The sequence below is a fragment of the Oreochromis aureus genome, linkage group 5 (assembly GCF_013358895.1).
Source record: "Oreochromis aureus strain Israel breed Guangdong linkage group 5, ZZ_aureus, whole genome shotgun sequence".
Classification (NCBI taxonomy): domain Eukaryota; kingdom Metazoa; phylum Chordata; class Actinopteri; order Cichliformes; family Cichlidae; genus Oreochromis; species Oreochromis aureus.
Window position 1 is genome coordinate 7,426,717 of NC_052946.1, and position 17,517 is coordinate 7,444,233.

General features: G+C 42.1%; 1 protein-coding gene across 3 annotated transcripts in view; it reads right to left on the reverse strand.

Moving 5' to 3' along the window:
- Positions 1-14,379, reverse strand: part of phactr3b (phosphatase and actin regulator 3b) — a 36,793-nt gene extending 22,414 nt beyond the window's left edge. The window contains exons 1-8 of one of the 3 annotated variants that reach the window (XM_039611790.1): positions 14,095-14,379; positions 8,841-8,999; positions 8,635-8,706; positions 8,355-8,495; positions 7,248-7,541; positions 6,967-7,174; positions 5,517-5,707; positions 4,266-4,419 (exon numbers count right to left, since the gene is read on the reverse strand). In XM_039611790.1, coding sequence (XP_039467724.1) covers positions 4,266-4,419; positions 5,517-5,707; positions 6,967-7,174; positions 7,248-7,541; positions 8,355-8,495; positions 8,635-8,706; positions 8,841-8,994 — 1,214 coding nt within the window. In that variant the 5' untranslated portion in view covers positions 8,995-8,999; positions 14,095-14,379. Of the gene's footprint in view, positions 1-4,265; positions 4,420-5,516; positions 5,708-6,966; positions 7,175-7,247; positions 7,542-8,354; positions 8,496-8,634; positions 8,710-8,840; positions 9,000-14,094 lie in introns of all 3 variants that reach the window. The other 2 variants (XM_039611791.1, XM_039611789.1) reach the window with 2 other exon arrangements.
- Positions 14,380-17,517: the final 3,138 nt, after the last annotated feature.

The following is a 17,517-nucleotide window of genomic DNA, read 5'->3' on the forward strand; positions in this document are numbered from 1 at the left end:
GGTGCTTTATTAACTATTGCATTATTTAGAGGCTTTCATATGCACATATAATAAGCTATCACTGAAGAAAATGTCACAGTATTCTGCACTGCAACATGATTTGAAGCTGTTCAGCTGAGAAAACACGTTTACTGTAATTCAGTCTTCTGAGCTGAGAGCCGTAGCGATGCATTTGAAAAAGCTAATTAGAAACTTGCACTTGTTTGTCACTCTCTGAGAACAATAGCTTCTATTTCAGCTCGCTGAAAGCAGGTCAACGTTGAATTAAAGCACTTAGCAGCTTCGGAAGCACAAGTGAGGTGTGAACACTTTGCTAACAGGCTATTATCACAGCTGCCCGTATCAACAAAGGTATGAAAAACAACTCAATGTGTTAATAGTCCTCTGAGAGAAAAGTGCAAACAGCTCTAAAATCAGCATCGACTCTGTGTGAGACCTCAAAGTCGGAGTCGCTCACTATGGAGAGAGCCTCTGTTACTGTCCAACGCCCACACTTGATCTCACCGTGGTATGAAAGTGTTCCAAAGAACTCATTTATTTTGGGGACTCTGAGAAATATGAACTTTCCTTCTCAATTCGGAGCAATTTTGTACGCTGCATAAGCCTACCAGAACACCGTCGCTGTATTATTCACACAAAAAAAAAAGAAAATCTAATTTGATTGTTACTATAATCCTATTAAAGCCACCGTAGTAACAGCCTTTTATATAACATGACAAATACTATTATGATCTGCATGGCCTTTCTGCTCTGCCTTTCAGAAAATCCTGTTCCACATTCCAGAAAGCCACATCCAAGCAAAGGTGAGCAACAACAATCTCTCCTATTTCAACATACACACAGCTGATGTGGAAAACAGCTGGGGCGGCTCTGGGTCAGGAGGAAGTCCTATCAAGGAGAAGGTTGGTCGATCGATTCCCCAGCTAGTCCACTCTACTGAACCCCGATGCATCCACCGGAGTGTTAGTGTTTGCTTAGGTATAGGAAAAAAGTGCTTGTATGAATGTGGGTCTATGACTGAGTGAATGGGGCTTGTAGCAAAAATCACTTATTGCTCAATACTCATTAGAAAAGCACTATAAGAACCAAAACCCACGTTAGCACAGAAACTCTCAAATAACCTGGCATTCGTTCTGCCTGCTCACGTATACTCTCATTGAAATCTGTCTTTTTTTCTTTTCTTTTTCCTACATAATACAAAATATATTTCCATTGCATAAAATTCATTACAACAAAAATGAATGAGCTTTATAAAGATAGGACTCATGGCAGGGCTGTTAAAATCGACTGCACTATTTACATGGAACTACACGCAACATAGTGTACTAGGACAACGCTGCGCTGATGAGCTGTTGTGAGCATGGTTATGGAGGCATTACACCATTTCTTTAGGCGACTGTATCTGCATGATGTGGATGGCTGGTACACTTGGCGTGATATATGTCAAAGTGATCCAAGATCATCACAGATGTATAAAATGAGGAGAAGGTTCATGTACAGAGGTGCAGGAATGTTGGGAAAAGACTCATAAAATTCTAGATCCCAGTGCCATTTAGCTCAGATTGATTGTTTTAGGAGACAAGTGGCAACAAACACATTCAATGTTAGGTTCAATCAATTATCATGGCTGATTTTTAATTTTTAGGTGTATTAAGAGTGATGGCGCTTTTATGACGATGATGACTTGTTAGGGGTGTTTAAAAGGGGAGAGATGTTTTATATTTTGCATAATAAAAAAAAAAAATCAATAAAACTGGTAATCACTAAAAGATGACATGAAAGTTTAGTACTAGATTAGATTAGATAAAACATTAATCCCTCGGGTGGGTTCCTCCAGGGAAATTCAGTTTCCAGTAGCACAGCACTGACAGAAGTTGCATGTTACAGAGTTGGAATACCAAATAAAGGGGAATAAGAGAGTACGAACATAAGCATATATATATATATATATATAATATATATATATATATATATATATATATATATATATATATATATATATATATATATATAAAAACACGCAGCACGCCCCACGGGCGGTTTGTCCTTCAAGCTCGGGTCCTCTACCAGAGGCCTGGGAGCTTGAGGGTCCTGCGCAGTATCTTAGCTGTTCCCAGGACTGCGCTCTTCTGGACAGAGATCTCCGATGTTCTTCCCGGGATCTGCTGGAGCCACTCGCCTAGCTTGGGAGTCACCGCACCTAGTGCTCTGATTACCACGGGGACCACCGTTACCTTCACCCTCCACATCCTCTTGAGCTCTTCTCTGAGCCCTTGGTATTTCTCCAGCTTCTCGTGTTCCTTCTTCCTGATATTGCTGTCATTCGGAACCGCTACATCGATCACTACAGCCGTCTTCTTCTGTTTGTCTACCACCACTATGTCCGGTTGGTTAGCCACCACCATTTTGTCCGTCTGCATCTGGAAGTCCCACAGGATCTTAGCTCGGTCATTCTCCATCACCCTTGGGGGCATCTCCCATTTTGACCTCGGGACTTCCAGGTTATACTCGGCACAGATGTTCCTGTACACTATGCCGGCCACTTGGTTATGGCGTTCCATGTATGCCTTGCCTGCTAGCATCTTGCACCCTGCTGTTATGTGCTGGATTGTCTCAGGGGCATCTTTACACAGCCTGCACCTGGGGTCTTGCCTGGTGTGATAGACCCCAGCCTCTATGGATCTTGTACTCAGAGCTTGTTCTTGTGCTGCCATGATTAGTGCCTCTGTGCTGGCACTATAGATACATACACACACACACACACACACACAAACAAAATATATCATAGGGATAAATAGAATAAATAGCAACCAACCTACTACTTTGATCCATACTACCAATGGATCAAATGGCTGTGATTTGTCTGAAAAAGAGTAACTGAACAGGTTCCACCTCGTTGTTTAAGGCTGTTGACACCTGAAAATAAAAGTGTTAGGTTGACTTGTAGTGTGTTAGGTGACTGTCTGGTTCCAGCAGCAAATACTGGGGTTGAAAAATGCTAATCAAGCCTGCACATGTTAGCTGATAACTCAGCACTCCAACCTCTTGTATAAATATGGTTATTTATGGGCCAGAAAAAACACAACATGGCAGCAGCCAAAGGGCTACATTTGAATAAAATTTGAATGAAGAAATAAATAAATATATATATAAAAGGTGACATCACAGTGGCTAAATCCATCTTTTAAACACAATCTAGGTTCACTGTCACCAACTGTTCTCACCAGCACCAGCAAATGTCAGTGAACGTTTCACTGACATGCTCTGATAAACACACTGAAGAAGGCACAGACATAGAATGGGATGATTTTCATAATAAAAGTCTCCCTCTGGATTATATGTCCTGATGGGAAAATGTGTGAAGGACAGAGTGAAGCTACATCAGAGATACCAGGTGTATTTCAGAGGGAAAACTACCTTTCCTGGAAAGTTTCACAAGGGGCTGAACTGTAACCCACAGAATTAACATTCCTGGGATGTCTGGAACATTTCATTAAGCTCCCTATAGAAGAGGCTCAGTTTTGACACAGGTAGTTACAGTATTTGTGAACAGTAGCAGAGAATTTCTAGCAGGATCTGCTTGACAACAGCCACCTCAGCCTGATGCTGTTTCTGTTTCATCCAAACAATCGAGCATATATTAGCAGGATTCTAGTAATTATGGGAAAAACCAGCGTCCTTGTATTAACAGCAATGTAAGATTAATGTTGTTATACTTCAGCTCTGATAAATGGAAATATTGTATTCAATGAAATATTTGCAAAAACAAAGTTGATTTGTTTGCTTTTTGTCTTGGAGCAGGTATGAATAATTATTTTAGCTCCATTCCCTCCTTTCATTGACGACCATTTGGCCTCACGGTGAACTTTCTGTGCACAGTCACAGGAAGTGGATCTGCTTGTCTGTAAATGGTTTCTGTCTCATTTACTGCATCGGATGTGATTAAAGTGTTGTGTGTAAAAACAATATTCTGCTGTACTTGTTAGCGGTTTACACTGTGCAGAGATTTACACATCTCAGGTAGAGGGCACAAACTGAATGTACATTAAAAGCCTCTGTGTTGTGTTCAAGGACCTCTATCATTCATATTATTATAATCATTATAATTATTATTTACATATGGGAAACAGACAAGCAGGCAAAGTGAAGTCAACAGTGATGATGAGAGATGAAACGGACATACATGAGACAGAGCACGATGAGGGGGTGGGGGTCAGACAGGGGTGGGATGGGATGCTGGTCTGGCTCCACACACAGCGACTCACTTGGCCAGCTTCATCTCTATCTGTTGGCGGATTTCTTGCCGCTCCTGATCGCTGCGGACGGGGAAGATGTTGCGGTCCTCCAGCTCCTGCTTGCTGGGCCTGTTCCGAAGCTTCACAGCCAGCAGCTCCTTCTTCATCCTGCGTGGGAGGGTCCCTGTCGTCGTTGAACACAAGTTAACGTCAGTGGCTGCACAGTGGCTTTCTAGCTGCTGCACATAGTTTTCCAGCTTAACCTGCTAAACTGATTCTAATCATCTAGGCATTAGCCTTTGAACTTTCACACATTCCTCACAACAGCCACACATTTGATTAGAGCCCGAGTCTGTGTGGATACGTCTGAACCCTCACCCTCACCCTGAACCCCCATTCATCTAGCTTGTGACCTCCTGAGGCCAAGTTTGTGTCTGGAATCATTGGTAAAAGCAAATGTCCATCCCAGCATATTTTCTGCCGTTTCAGATCTTCCCTCTCCCCTGACCACCTCCTCCAACACTTCTGAGGAGACACCAAGATGTTCCCAAGCCAGCCAAGATGCCCAGGAGGCATCCTGGGCCTCAAATGGCTCCTTTTGATGCGGAGGAGTGTCAACTCAACCTAACTTTAGGCATCAAAAATATTCAAATTATAATTGTGCCTCACGTGTCCACTGAAAGAACTGCAGTTTTTGGGCTCTAAGTTTTAACATCACAGGTTTCTGCTTGACAAAACAGCCAATTAAAAGGCATTCATAGTATCCAAAAATATCTGATTTGTGCACTGCTGCCATTCTTAAATCTGAGCTGTGACTCTCTTTAATTCATTGGGGTTTTTTTCCTGCTTTCATTCTGTCAGCATCTCCTTCACCACCCATTAGCATCACTAACTCCGCGACTAAACCTTTCTGGGTAAGAGTAAACCTTTGTGGCAGTGCTATTTAAGTTTCCAGTGAGCTCCACAGTTCACCATTTTAACATTTTTTCCCCCAGAGTCGCAGACATGCTAACGGAGTCCGAGCACCACTGACCCAAATGAACAGCTAAGAATTAGGCCACCAGAGCAGATGTTGACAGGCCGCTGAAACTTAACATCAGCAAGTATGCCATTCATCATCCATGTAAATCTCCGTCAGGCTGCGAGTATAAACAAACATCACCACAGATTATGCAGCTTCATTATCCACTGACAGGGTGCCCAGATTTGGGCTCTGTACAGAACGTGGGAGATAACAGTAAAGCAAACATCATACCACAAGTCGGCTGTCGGCACACATACCGGAGATCACAGACTCGTTCCAGCTGTCCTGGTCGCTCAAGTATTCATCCAGACGCCAGTTCTCCTTGTTCTCGTCAGACTCCTTCTTGCTCTCGGACTCTCCGGCCGGGTCCTTCTCTGTGCTGGACGTGCGAGACAGGCGGCCCTCCGGACGGCGTTTCGGAGACGAGCGCGCCTCCTTCATCTGGAAACTGAGGTCACATGTCGTGAGATGTCTGTCAGTTACAGCTGTTGTGAATTGTTGTGTTTGAGCGACGAGATGCTGCACGGCTCATCTTTCAGAGAGCAGCTGAAATGTTAGTTTACCACCGAACGTGGTCGAGCAGCAGTCACTGAAGTGATTAAAGAGTTCAGGTTGTGTCTGCTTGTAGCACAGCCCAGGCAGAAATCGCATAACTAAAGCATCACAATGTTACAATCCTGAGACTGGAACAACAGACTGATTTATCTTCATGAGGTGACTGTAAACTATAAAATAGAGCACTAAACAGACATTATATACTGCACAAAACTTCAGTTTGGGTCCCTAAGGCAAAATAAGAGGTGAAAAGCTCTGAATACACCAGGAGTCCCTCACTGTTTCTTTGTGCTTCACTAACAGGTTTACAGATCTAAAAAAAAAAAAAAACAACACTCGCAAATGAAACATCCACAAGTATAAACACAATCTGAAAAACACTCAAAATACCAATACTACTATAGGTCTGCGAAGCATTTACTTGCACGTCCTTGTTCAAGCTCCAACATCAAAGCAAATCTAAAGAAAACTAAACACGATCAATCGTCCATTCAGTCGTTTTTTTAAACACTTGTTCACATTTTGGTGGTTTCTGCACTAGAATAAAAGAAAAGTTCAAATTTTATCCTCATTTCATTCATTTTTAGCACTTGAAGATTAGCATCTTTGTACACGCGCACACACTGTCTGGGTCAGCATTAACGGGAGGGAAACTCAAATAGAAGGCTGCTTCTTTAAATCTAATCAACAGCCTGTTGGCCTGCAGCTGCAGTCTGTGAGTAACGCTCACATATGACTCCAACCCTTCCACTGTGCCCTGAAGGACGAGCGTGAAGCATATCATCACACAGCACAGGTGCCCCTAAAGGTCAGAGGGGGTCAGACATGGCTGCTCCTTGTTAAAAAGACACTGTCCCAACAAGATCCTGGTGAGATTAAGCTGATTATAAGTTGGATTCTGTTCTGAAGGGGTCATCATTTAAAACAGGTCTTTAAAATCCATACGTGAAATATATTTAGAAATACTTTTCCTCTTTTTACACGACGCCTGTGGTCTTTTTTTTTTTTGCTCCACATTGGTTACATTTTTGGTGTGGGAGTTTCTGTCTAACAGGACTAATGCAAATCCATTCACTGACCATAGTGCTGTTTGTGTTCTTTGGCAACTACACAAACAGAGACGTGGTGGAAATGCTGCACATCAAGCCTGACCTGTCCTGTCTGTGTTTGGTAGCCAGGGCACGGTGCAGCTCCTCAATGATGCAGCTGGGGGGCAGCTGTGGGTGCAATGCCCCGAGGTGAGGGGACCCGGTGGGTGTGGAGATCCTGCCTCTCAACAGAGAGCCATGAGGGTCTTTGGGCAGAGTGAAGTTCCTGGGTAAGGTGGCCGGGGACTTCTTCACTGGCACTGGAGGAGCACCTGGAGAAGCGAAACACACCGAGTCAGATACCGAACGCTGATTTTACATCAGTGTGAGTCCTGCTGGACGCACCTTCTAAGCTGCCCAGTCTGGTGAGCAGTTTGACAGGCAGGCTGGGTGGAGGAGGGGTGCTGGCTCGTCTCTGAGGCTTGGTCGCCGCCGCCTCCTGCTTCCCCTCGATACCCTCCGCTTCGCCCTGCATCTGCTCTTCGCTGGGGTCACTGATTGAGGTGCTTTCATCTTCTCCATCTTCACTCTGACTCTGATCACCTGCTGTCTTTGCCACTTCAGTCACATCTTGTACTGAAAGCACACAGCGAAGGTAAGCCGAAAGGTTTAGTGAGTTTCTGAAGCCTCTGGCTCCACCTAGTGGACAATCAGAGACATAGCTCAGAAGCTGCTGCTTCTTCAACTGCACTCGGAAAACCCATTTTATAATCAATATCACTTATTTTAAATCGGGTGATGAAAATAGAAACTAAAGTAAGGAAGAGTCTGTATCCATATTTGGTGATTTAAACATTGACCGATGTTTTTACATTTTCTTTCAGACACGTGAAACACAAACAGATTTCTCTGACATTTGTTGTGTGTTGTTATTTATGAGCCCTTACTAAGATAATATGAGCACGCAGCTTAAAATAATTGTTGCACTGTTACAACAAGTCACGGATTATTCGTTTATACTCTGACTCGCATCAGGTGGTTGTTTTGTTTTCTTTGTTTTGTTTTGTTTTCTGAACACATGTCAACACAGAAGTTGCAGAAACTTTTATAACATATTTGAAATGTTTTTCATCTCTTCCTTTCTTTTGAATTTCCAGTTAATTTTAATATATATACCAAAATAATGGCAAATATAGCTGACTGAGATACTGGTGGGGCCAGTATTAGCTAAGAGCTAAGAGCCATACTTCTGGTCGAGTCGTGACCTTTATTTACTCTCCTGTATTTTCTATATTTGTTATAAACCAACTGTTTTGGGAAATTCTAAGATGCTAAAACAGTTTTCCTGAGGTTTCTTAGAGATGTGACGAATATGTTTAGCAGTTGAACAACTGATGCAATAAAGCAGCACTTTTGTGAGGCCGTTACAGGACATGTATAAAAAGAAAACAGTTCTAGCAACAAGGTGAACACAAAGCCTGAGCCTTCAACCTACAGAACCCATGGCTGTACCTGTTGAGCTTTCTAAATCACTGCCCAGGTCTTCATTAGTGTTGGCCAGCGGTGCCACCGGCTCCTCGTCTCTGTCCTCACCGTCAGAGTGAGGCGGGGTGTCCAGGTCCTCACTGTTACCCCCACAAGCAAGATCTGACTCTGCACACAGCACACGGAGATGACAGGAGTGAGTCTGCGTGGCAGTTTAGGCCTCATGCGGCTGAGCAAGTGAACCGTGCAAAGCCTGGAGTCATATGTGTGCTAGTGCGCTAACGTGTGTTCATCTGTGGTTCTGCACCTGTCTCGGTCTCCCCGGGGTTCCTCCTGACGAGGTCATCCCTCTTCTGCCGTACAGCTGCCTTCTTCTCCACTGCTACATGAACACAAACATTAATCAAACCGGTCCTCAGACTACATAAGGAAATGAGAGCACGTGGGACTATTTGCATGTTACGGCTTTCAGCGTTTAACGCCACCCATGGAAGCGCACGGCGTCACACTCACCTCCTGTGGGCTTCAGCTTCTCATTTTTCTTTTTCCTCCACTTCCAGGGCTTGAAGATGCGTCCCAGGCTGGCCAGCTTGCTGTTGCGGCGAACGGGAGGCGTACGGACCCCTGAGACCAGGCAACCTGAATGCAGAGCCCTCTGCTGGTCCATCACATCTGCAACACAGAACACAGCTGCCTTTAACACGGGCTGAGAAAACAAAATCCACCCAGGCGTTCACGACATCCGTCACGAACACGGTGAGGACTGGAGGAATTTCTTGAATTCCTCGTTTACCGATAACCTCTCATCATCTGAGAGCAGTAAATGTGGGTCACTGGCTGCAAACACCTTATTGATTCCAGCCTCATTTCTGAGGAGAAGCGGTGCTGAGGGGAGAGGACAGAGAATCGCATTGTTGCCGTGTGACTCACATGGTTCGACGGCAGCCAGACCTCGCCGGCCCCAAAACACGCACACAATGGAAGGCTTTTAAAAGACGTCTTGAAACACATGCAGGGAATAAATAAAATCAGCTTCAGCTCAAATGCCTCTCCTTAGGTCATCGGAGCAGACATCTGCAGCCTGACTCCACACTGATGTTACACCATTTCAGCCTGCACTCTTCTCTCGGTGAAGTAAACATCAGCGTGCGAAACATCCTGCATTAGTGACAGAGTCGTACAAATGCTGCATGCAGCTACTGACGCCCCTTTAGAATCTCCTGCCTGCCTCCGAGCCCCGACTGTTTATTTTTGTTGTCCTTTTTAGTCCGGCGTTTGTTTTTATTTTTGGATACTCATGAGCGTGAGTTGCAAGGCCTGCTTTTGCAAAGAGGTAGTTCTAGTTTTTACAATTCATGTTCTGTCAGGGGTGGAGTAATTACTCTATTAATGCAAGACTGCAAGGAAACACTGCATATTATTTCCTTTTTTCCCCTCAATAAAAAAAACAGAAAATAGTTTAAATGCTGACCAAGATTTCCCAGAGCTCAAGCTGACACGGTTAAAAACAAGAAACCTTGATAACACACTATAAAGATATGTCTACCAGTGGTATACGATATCATTACCGTATTTCACTCACGATACGATATTATTGCAAAATGTTAAAAATCGCAATAAGCTGAGTATTGCAACCTCATTACCTTCAGCTGCAGATGATCTCCCCAAAGTTCAGCTTTGACATTTTTATTTTATCCAGTATGCTAAAGTTATCAGTCTGTGAAGATGCTCAAGTTCGCAATTATGTACTCTGTCAAGAAAAGTAAGACCAGTGGGGGTTTTTTCATTTAAACTAATTTATTGTCAGTATTTTCATTTATTTATTATTTATTTGCATTAACTGCCACCAGAGTTAAGTGGCTCAACAAACAAAAAGAAAATCCTCTGATATTGGACAGGTACGAGGGCTGGATTGAAAATGAGTGATAAAGCAACCAGAGAAAAATTTTGAAAGAGCTTCAGAAAGCCTGGAGAAAAATCACAGTACTGTAAATCCTGGACAAACTTGTGTTTGTAAGGAATCCTTATGAGCCGATGTGGTTTTTCTGTTCCTGCGGTTCCTAAATGTGTCCACTTTGGATTAACACCACTCACAATTAATGAGGAATATCAGAGAGTTATTATATTATATTACTTTTTAAAAATAACCTAATTAATATCATCGCTGCGTGATGACTAATCACTTGTATTAGTGGCGTCTAGTCGTCACTGAGGGCAAGGAAATCTTCACATCTGCAAAGCTGCAAATTAAAAACATTTCACTGCTTCAGAGCAACAATCTAAACAGCTGCAGATTCACATTTTGCATATAGACTAATTTTGCACTGAAGCTTGATCTCTCACCACAGACAAACTCAATCAGTGGCTCTCCCTCTTAGCAGGTACTCTGACTCCTTCGAGTGCTCTTAAGTCTGCACGCTAAGCTGCATACGAGGGATCACATTGACAGGCAGAGAAGCAAAGAGGCTAACCGCGCTGACTTCAGTTATGATGCACCGAGTGGCAGAGAGAGACACAGAGAGAGAGAGAGGTTCCTTGGAGAAAGGACAGAAATAGGCACTCCTACACAGTCTGGCTCCGACAACAAGCTGACACCTCGGGGAGCTTACAGCTGAGCCGTGGGCTGCGCAGGGATGGATCTATGAACACTTCCATTTTCTGTCAAAGGCGACTAAATCCACAACATCTGCTCACTTATCCCTCCAGAAATGAATTATATATACACCCGAATTACACAGTAAGAAGAAGACATTGAATGTACCGCTATTTATACAGGGAAATTCCACAGGTGGGTGGGTGTGTGTCTGTGTGGAGGCAAGGCAAGCAAATGTGAAGCATGTTTACAATGTAACACAAAAAGGTCAAAAATCAGCTGGTCGACTGAATATCAGCAGTCGGTCCCAGTGACATCAGTGTGAGCAAACACAGTGACATTTTAATACAGATATCTGTAGCCGATATTTAGCTGCAGTTTTGAGCTAGCTAGATGTTAAACACTGTGTGGTCACTTTGCTTATCAGGAATTCTGTATTTCTCTGGAACAAAGAGGAAAATAAATACTAAAAAACTCAATTTAAAAAGCAGGGAAAAAAAATGTATCCGTCAAACAGGTGCATACCTATCAGGAACATATCCAATGGAACAATGTTGCTAAAGTTCTTCTTTAGAAATTGGCTGATTCTTCACTCATTTTCAGTCCAGTCCTTGCTACTTAACACTGACCCGTGAATCGTTCAAGTAGAAAAAAGGCACGAAACTCAAGGGATGAAACCGAGGTGTGCCAAATTACACAAGACCTGAAAGTTAGTGGCAACAGGTCTTATGAAGTGATGAATCCAAATTTGAAAATTGTGGTTAAATCAATAAACACTATGGAGGAAATCAGGAGAGGGGTAGAACTGTGAGTGCCTACTGTCTCTAAAACATGGTGTAAGCTCAGTCATGGTTCGCTGCTCTAATTCAGCCATATTGTTGTCTAAAATTATAGAATTATAAACACAAAAGAGTAATCAGAAGAATCTGGAAAGCATCTCATTGGCAACGGCTCCCAAACACACTGACAGTACAGTAAAAGTATGCCTGGATAGAAAAAACACAGAGTGGATCACTATCAGTCATGGATTGGCCTCCCCAAAGCACGAAGCTCAACATTACAGAAGCAGAGGAGATCATGTCCAAAGAAGAGCGTTCAATGTCCTTCAAGAAGCCTGGAGAACCATTCCTTAAGACAACTTGAAGAAAGGATAAGAAAGATGCCCAAGAGACTTCAAGCTGTGTTGAAGAACAAAGGTGCTCGTACCAAATATTGACTTTCAAGCTTGTTAGAATTGAATAAACTCAGTTTTTGTCTTATTTTCTGTACTTGCATATTTCAATAAATCAATGCACCTATGTCCCATTTCCTAGCAAAATATGATCAAATGAGGGGTGGCTCACGACTTTTGCACAGTACTGTGCATTTAATCATTTAATTCTGGTGCAGTAGACAACTACACTAACATTTTCAATTAAAACACTGCCATCTTGTAGTGAAAGTTTTAACTGTAGTTTACAGAAGGTTTTTACAAAAAGTACCTTTACACAGATCGGTCATTTTTTGACAAAGATTGCTTTGTTTCCTTGGAATGAAGACAGAAGTAAATAGTTAAAAGTTAAAAAAAAAGGACAGAATTTCATAATAAATTAATTTATCTCTCTTCCACTTATCCAATTCAGGGTTGCCGGGGTGACAGGCTGCCCCCTGTCACAGGGTTTACACAGAGAGACAAACAACCATTTACACTCAAAATTTGCAATACAGGGAATTTAGCATTTAGAATCATCCATTAACCTAACCCCACTAACTGCATGTCTCTGGACTGTGGGAGGAAGCTGGAGTACCTGGAGAGAACCCACGCAAACACGGGAAGAACGTGCAAACTCCACACAGAAACTGGCCAGGTGGTGGATTTGAAACCAAGACTGTGACACAAAAGTGCTAAACAAAAATTAATTTTAGAAAATTTTTAAATATGTAATTAAAAATAATTCATTATTAAGCTCAAATCCTACAAAACCATGCAACTAGAAGCCAGAGATGTCATCTTAACTTACACGGATTAGAAATCATCTTCAGATGTCTTTTTTCCCCAAGCATTAGTGCACAATCCAAAACGATTAAACCTACTGGCACATTAGATTGATTAAAAAAAAGAAAAGAAAGAAAAGCCAGTCTTCATCCTAGAAAAACTGGCAGAGCACCCGTCTCGTCTCCCAGAACACCATTACCAAATGTGTTAACATTACAAACACATTACTCAGACACCCAGTGACACAAAGCCAATCACAAGTGAGTTTATTGATTCGTTGAACAAGCAGCGTATCGTCGCCTCTGATCTCACTGCTCGACAGCCAATCAATGTGAGAAGCAGGTCAGTTGCCCAAGTCATGCGCCCCTTCCTGGCATGTAGAGAGAAATCCAGGTCAAGCCTGTAGTAAGCATGCCCAGGGTCAGGCTCCGTTGCCATGGTTACCACGTTGGATGCTGCAGAAAGGGCCCTCAGAGGCAAAGAGACTCACCACAGCATGAGGAATAGGGAGTTGCTGGGTGGATGGGGAAGGCTTGTTGCCACACGGAGAGACGCTGAGCTGCAGCCAATCGCATCTCAGCGTGCAAGTGTGCATAATGTAAGTCAGGGAGATACTGCATGTTTCATTTGTACAACTAATGCTGAAATATTTATTGAAGTGGTAAGGGCGTCAGCATGGCTTTCTGCAAATGCAGGACACTTTTCTGGGGGGGGGGGGGGTTGAGCAAAGAAAAAAAAAACAAGTGGTGAAAGTCAGATTCTGTAGTGTGTGCACAGTAACCTAGAGAAAAGCTGTGCACATAATGAGGCTGCTGAGGATGGGAAACACAGAGCTCCTGGAAATGTTACAGCAGCCTCATCACTTACATTACAAATGATCTGTCATGAGTTTAGTGCTGCAGATAACATAAAAACAGTCAGTCAGCAGGGAGAGGTCATTTTCAATAATGTTACACCTAACGTCCCCAAAGAGTCGTTCATCTGTAGAGTCATGGCAGTGAAAGAACAACAATATTAAGTACAGGCTAGCTGCTGAACGCTGCGGGTCACAATAAGATTATCAGAGGAAAATGATATCCACGGTAGGCAAGCAGCATATGACCCCCCAAAAAAAAAAAAGGTAAAAGAGCAGCATTATGTTAAGGGTTTCTAATCTCCACGAGCCATAAATCCGCGCCGGTGAGGCGTGAAGCACTTACTTAAAGGATGCGCGGTTATCCAGTCCTCCTGCAGCTTCGGTGCTCACATCATATCTTCCCAAAGAGCCGAGCGGCTGAACTGATGGTTTCTCTCCCTCTTCTTTTTCTTTCTTAAATTACCACACAATGATAACAATATTAAAAATACTTTATGTTCAAATTTCCTCTTCCTAAAAGTTGCGGAAACGCTGTTTAAACAGCGACGGGAACGCCGGGAGTGAGCTGAAAGTGGAGAAAGTGTGAGCGACCGAGTTGTATCTGCAGCTAGCCGTGAGTGTTGATGTGCAATCATATGGACCCCGCCCCTCCGCCGGGAGGAGGAGGGCAAATACACCAATACACTCTGACACACTGTACTGCCAGCATGTAGTACAGTAGCCTACATACACGCTGTTAACAGCTGCTTAGCCGCGACTACAGGTTTAACATTAACAGGGTTTAATGTATAATATACATCATATATACATTACTATATATATTAATGAATGTAAAGGGATTTTAATGCTTTTTGGACTTTTTTTTTTATTTGTATCCTAAAATAGCCTTTAATAGCCCGCCCAAACACATGAGATATCAATGGAAAGTCCAGGATGTCCTCTATTAAGTACATCTGGACTAGCTCAAATAAGTCAAAAGATATAGACCAAAAACAAATGTCCATTAGAGAGGACATAAATGAATAGGCTGGTTCTCAGGAGGATATAACGTTAAAAACACCTCCTGTTATTTGATCAATAACCCATAGATTACACTTGCTTTAAATGAATGGGATTAAACTGTATGGGTTTAAATTTGCTCTTGGGGATTTAAAAATTAATTGAAAACAGACTGTAGATAAAGACCACATATAAAGACTGCATATAAAAGATGGACAAAGCCACCATGATATCACTTATTGGTGTTGAACTCTATAGAAGCAGTGTTAGCTTAGTGTCTTTTTTAGCAGACAAGAAGCTGAAGTACTGAGCAAGCTGCATCCACAGCTTAGACACTAACATGAACTTCTGAGTCCTTCTCACAAAAAAAAGAAGCCAATGGAAATGCCTTAAACCAGGGGTGTCTAACTCCAGGCCTCAGGGGCCGGTGTCCTGCAGGTTTTAGATATCACCCTGGGTCAACACACCTGAACCAAATGATTAGTTCGTTACCAGGCCTCTGGAGAACTTCAAGACATGTTGAGGAATTAATTTAACCATTTAAATAAGCTGCACTGGATCAAGGACACATCTAAAACCTGCAGGACACCTCTGCCTTAAACCTTTACTATGTTTCAAAACAAAGACTGGAAACACTAATTCCAAGGCTTCAAAATGGGATGTCACAGTAGCTACTTCTATCTTTCATGTAGGGATCCAAAGAATACACCTCTGCTAATTAATTAATTAACAGACTGATAAAATTTTAGAATTTAATTCACCCAAAATGAAGCACAAACCTCTTAGAGGGGGCGTTCTTGGAACCAAAGAGCAAGCCATACTCTTAAACCCATTAAAATACTCCAAAAAGAGGTGAGGTGTAATAATTGAGGCCTAGCAGACAGTAATGGGCAACAGCTGTCTGGGTAAGCAAACCTGTCAAGCCAAACAACCACACCACTTTGAACCTCACCAGTATCCATGTAAACTAGTTTTTTTCCCCTTTTAAAACTTGTTTATCATTATAAGGGGACACTTATGTTTAAGTAACCACAGACGCCCAAACTATCTTGTACAATGCTGCAAAAATGCTTGTTAAAAGAATTAAAATGGGCACGTTTACATGGACTGACTCACCATTGGAGGCAGCCTCAAGAGGCTATTTGAGGAACTGCAATTTTTTAAAATCACTTTCATATTTGTTTGATCTTTCAGTTCTTGAAGTTGGTGCTTTGTTTCAACTATTATGATTATCATGAAAGCTAATGTCTCAGTTTCATTAACCACAAAGTCTATATGATGTATAAAAATAGTAAAAATTCTCATCACCAAATGTTTAAGTGCTCAGTTACGTTTAAAGAGGTTCTTTAATGCTTAATGGCCATAAATTACACAATTTGTTAAATGGCCACAATGATGCTAGACAAAGAATCAAGAAGTCAACAAAGTTCAACCTAATGTGAACATGTGTCAAAAAAGTTAAGCCACGTCACTCAAAGCCCTCAAAGTCAGCCTGGTGTTTGGGCTAGAGGAAAAAAAATCACTGGTTCACAAGTTTGTCCTTTAGTCAAACAGACAATAGAATAAATATAAAAAGATCAGGCACCTACTTGAGGACAGATATTTATACCACAGGAAATATGACTGGTGATAAAGAGATAAATATGTCCACACTGTAGTAACTGCAAGCCTCTTGTTCAGACAGTACAGCTGTCACTGCAAGAACACAGGGTTACCACTTTAAATTTGTCCTGTTAGGTGCATATTTTTAAATAGGCAACCTTTCTTGTTAGATCTATTTTTAAAGATACGTTTCCTCGACTTCCATAAGGTCTGCTTGAAACACAGATGATTTAATAATTTATCAAACAACATCACTTATGTGTAAACAAAGTCTTTTGTGGTTTCTCATCGATCCTTCAGAGGGCCCCTCATACATTAACAGCAGGAAGAGCCGAGTTACATCAGAGATGATAAAAGTCCGTGGCTGGATATCTCCTTAGGGACACACTAGCAGTCAGCAAAGAATATAAACAAGGATGTAGGCTACTCACCGAATAGCGCTCTCATTCAATATTTACAAGGCTTCATTTAATATGGCCGAGGACGGAGGCGGGCCAAAAGGTTGCGCCAGCACATTTTGACCAGTTAATAAGGAACTGACACATGACCTCAAGCTGGCTAACCTGGGGATGAAAAACAAGACTATAACCCATTATGTAAGCTGAAATGTAGAAATATTAAAGGCAGTGCTTCAGTAGTTACAGCTAAAGATCATTATTATTATTATTATTATTAAAGACCATTTTTAGCATTCATATTAAGCAAATAGCTTGTTGTCACAGCTGGAAAAAGGGCGTAATATATTACTGTACATCCTGTGTACAGTAATATATTGTAGATTATACTGCAAGACGTCACAGTAATGCTTTGTATTTTTGGAGTCTACAGCTTGTTACTATATTCAGGGGCCCATGCAGTCGTGTGAGGTGATGAAATGAGTCATATCTTTGACAGAATTACCAATAGTTAATTTTAATTTAATAGGCTTTATGTGTTGTGAAAAGTACAGTTATTTTCAGAATTGCACATCTGTCAGGGTTGTGTTAGTCCCTTAGTTGAAAAGGGGAAGTCAAACCTACACAAAGAAAGGAATGCAAAGAAATGCAGTGTGTACTTTGTAGTAGAGGCTGAAACAGGCAACATGGAGAACATTAAAACCTACTTTGCATGGACATATGCATATACTTCCTGTTTCATGATGATAGAAAGCCTGATAGTAACCGCC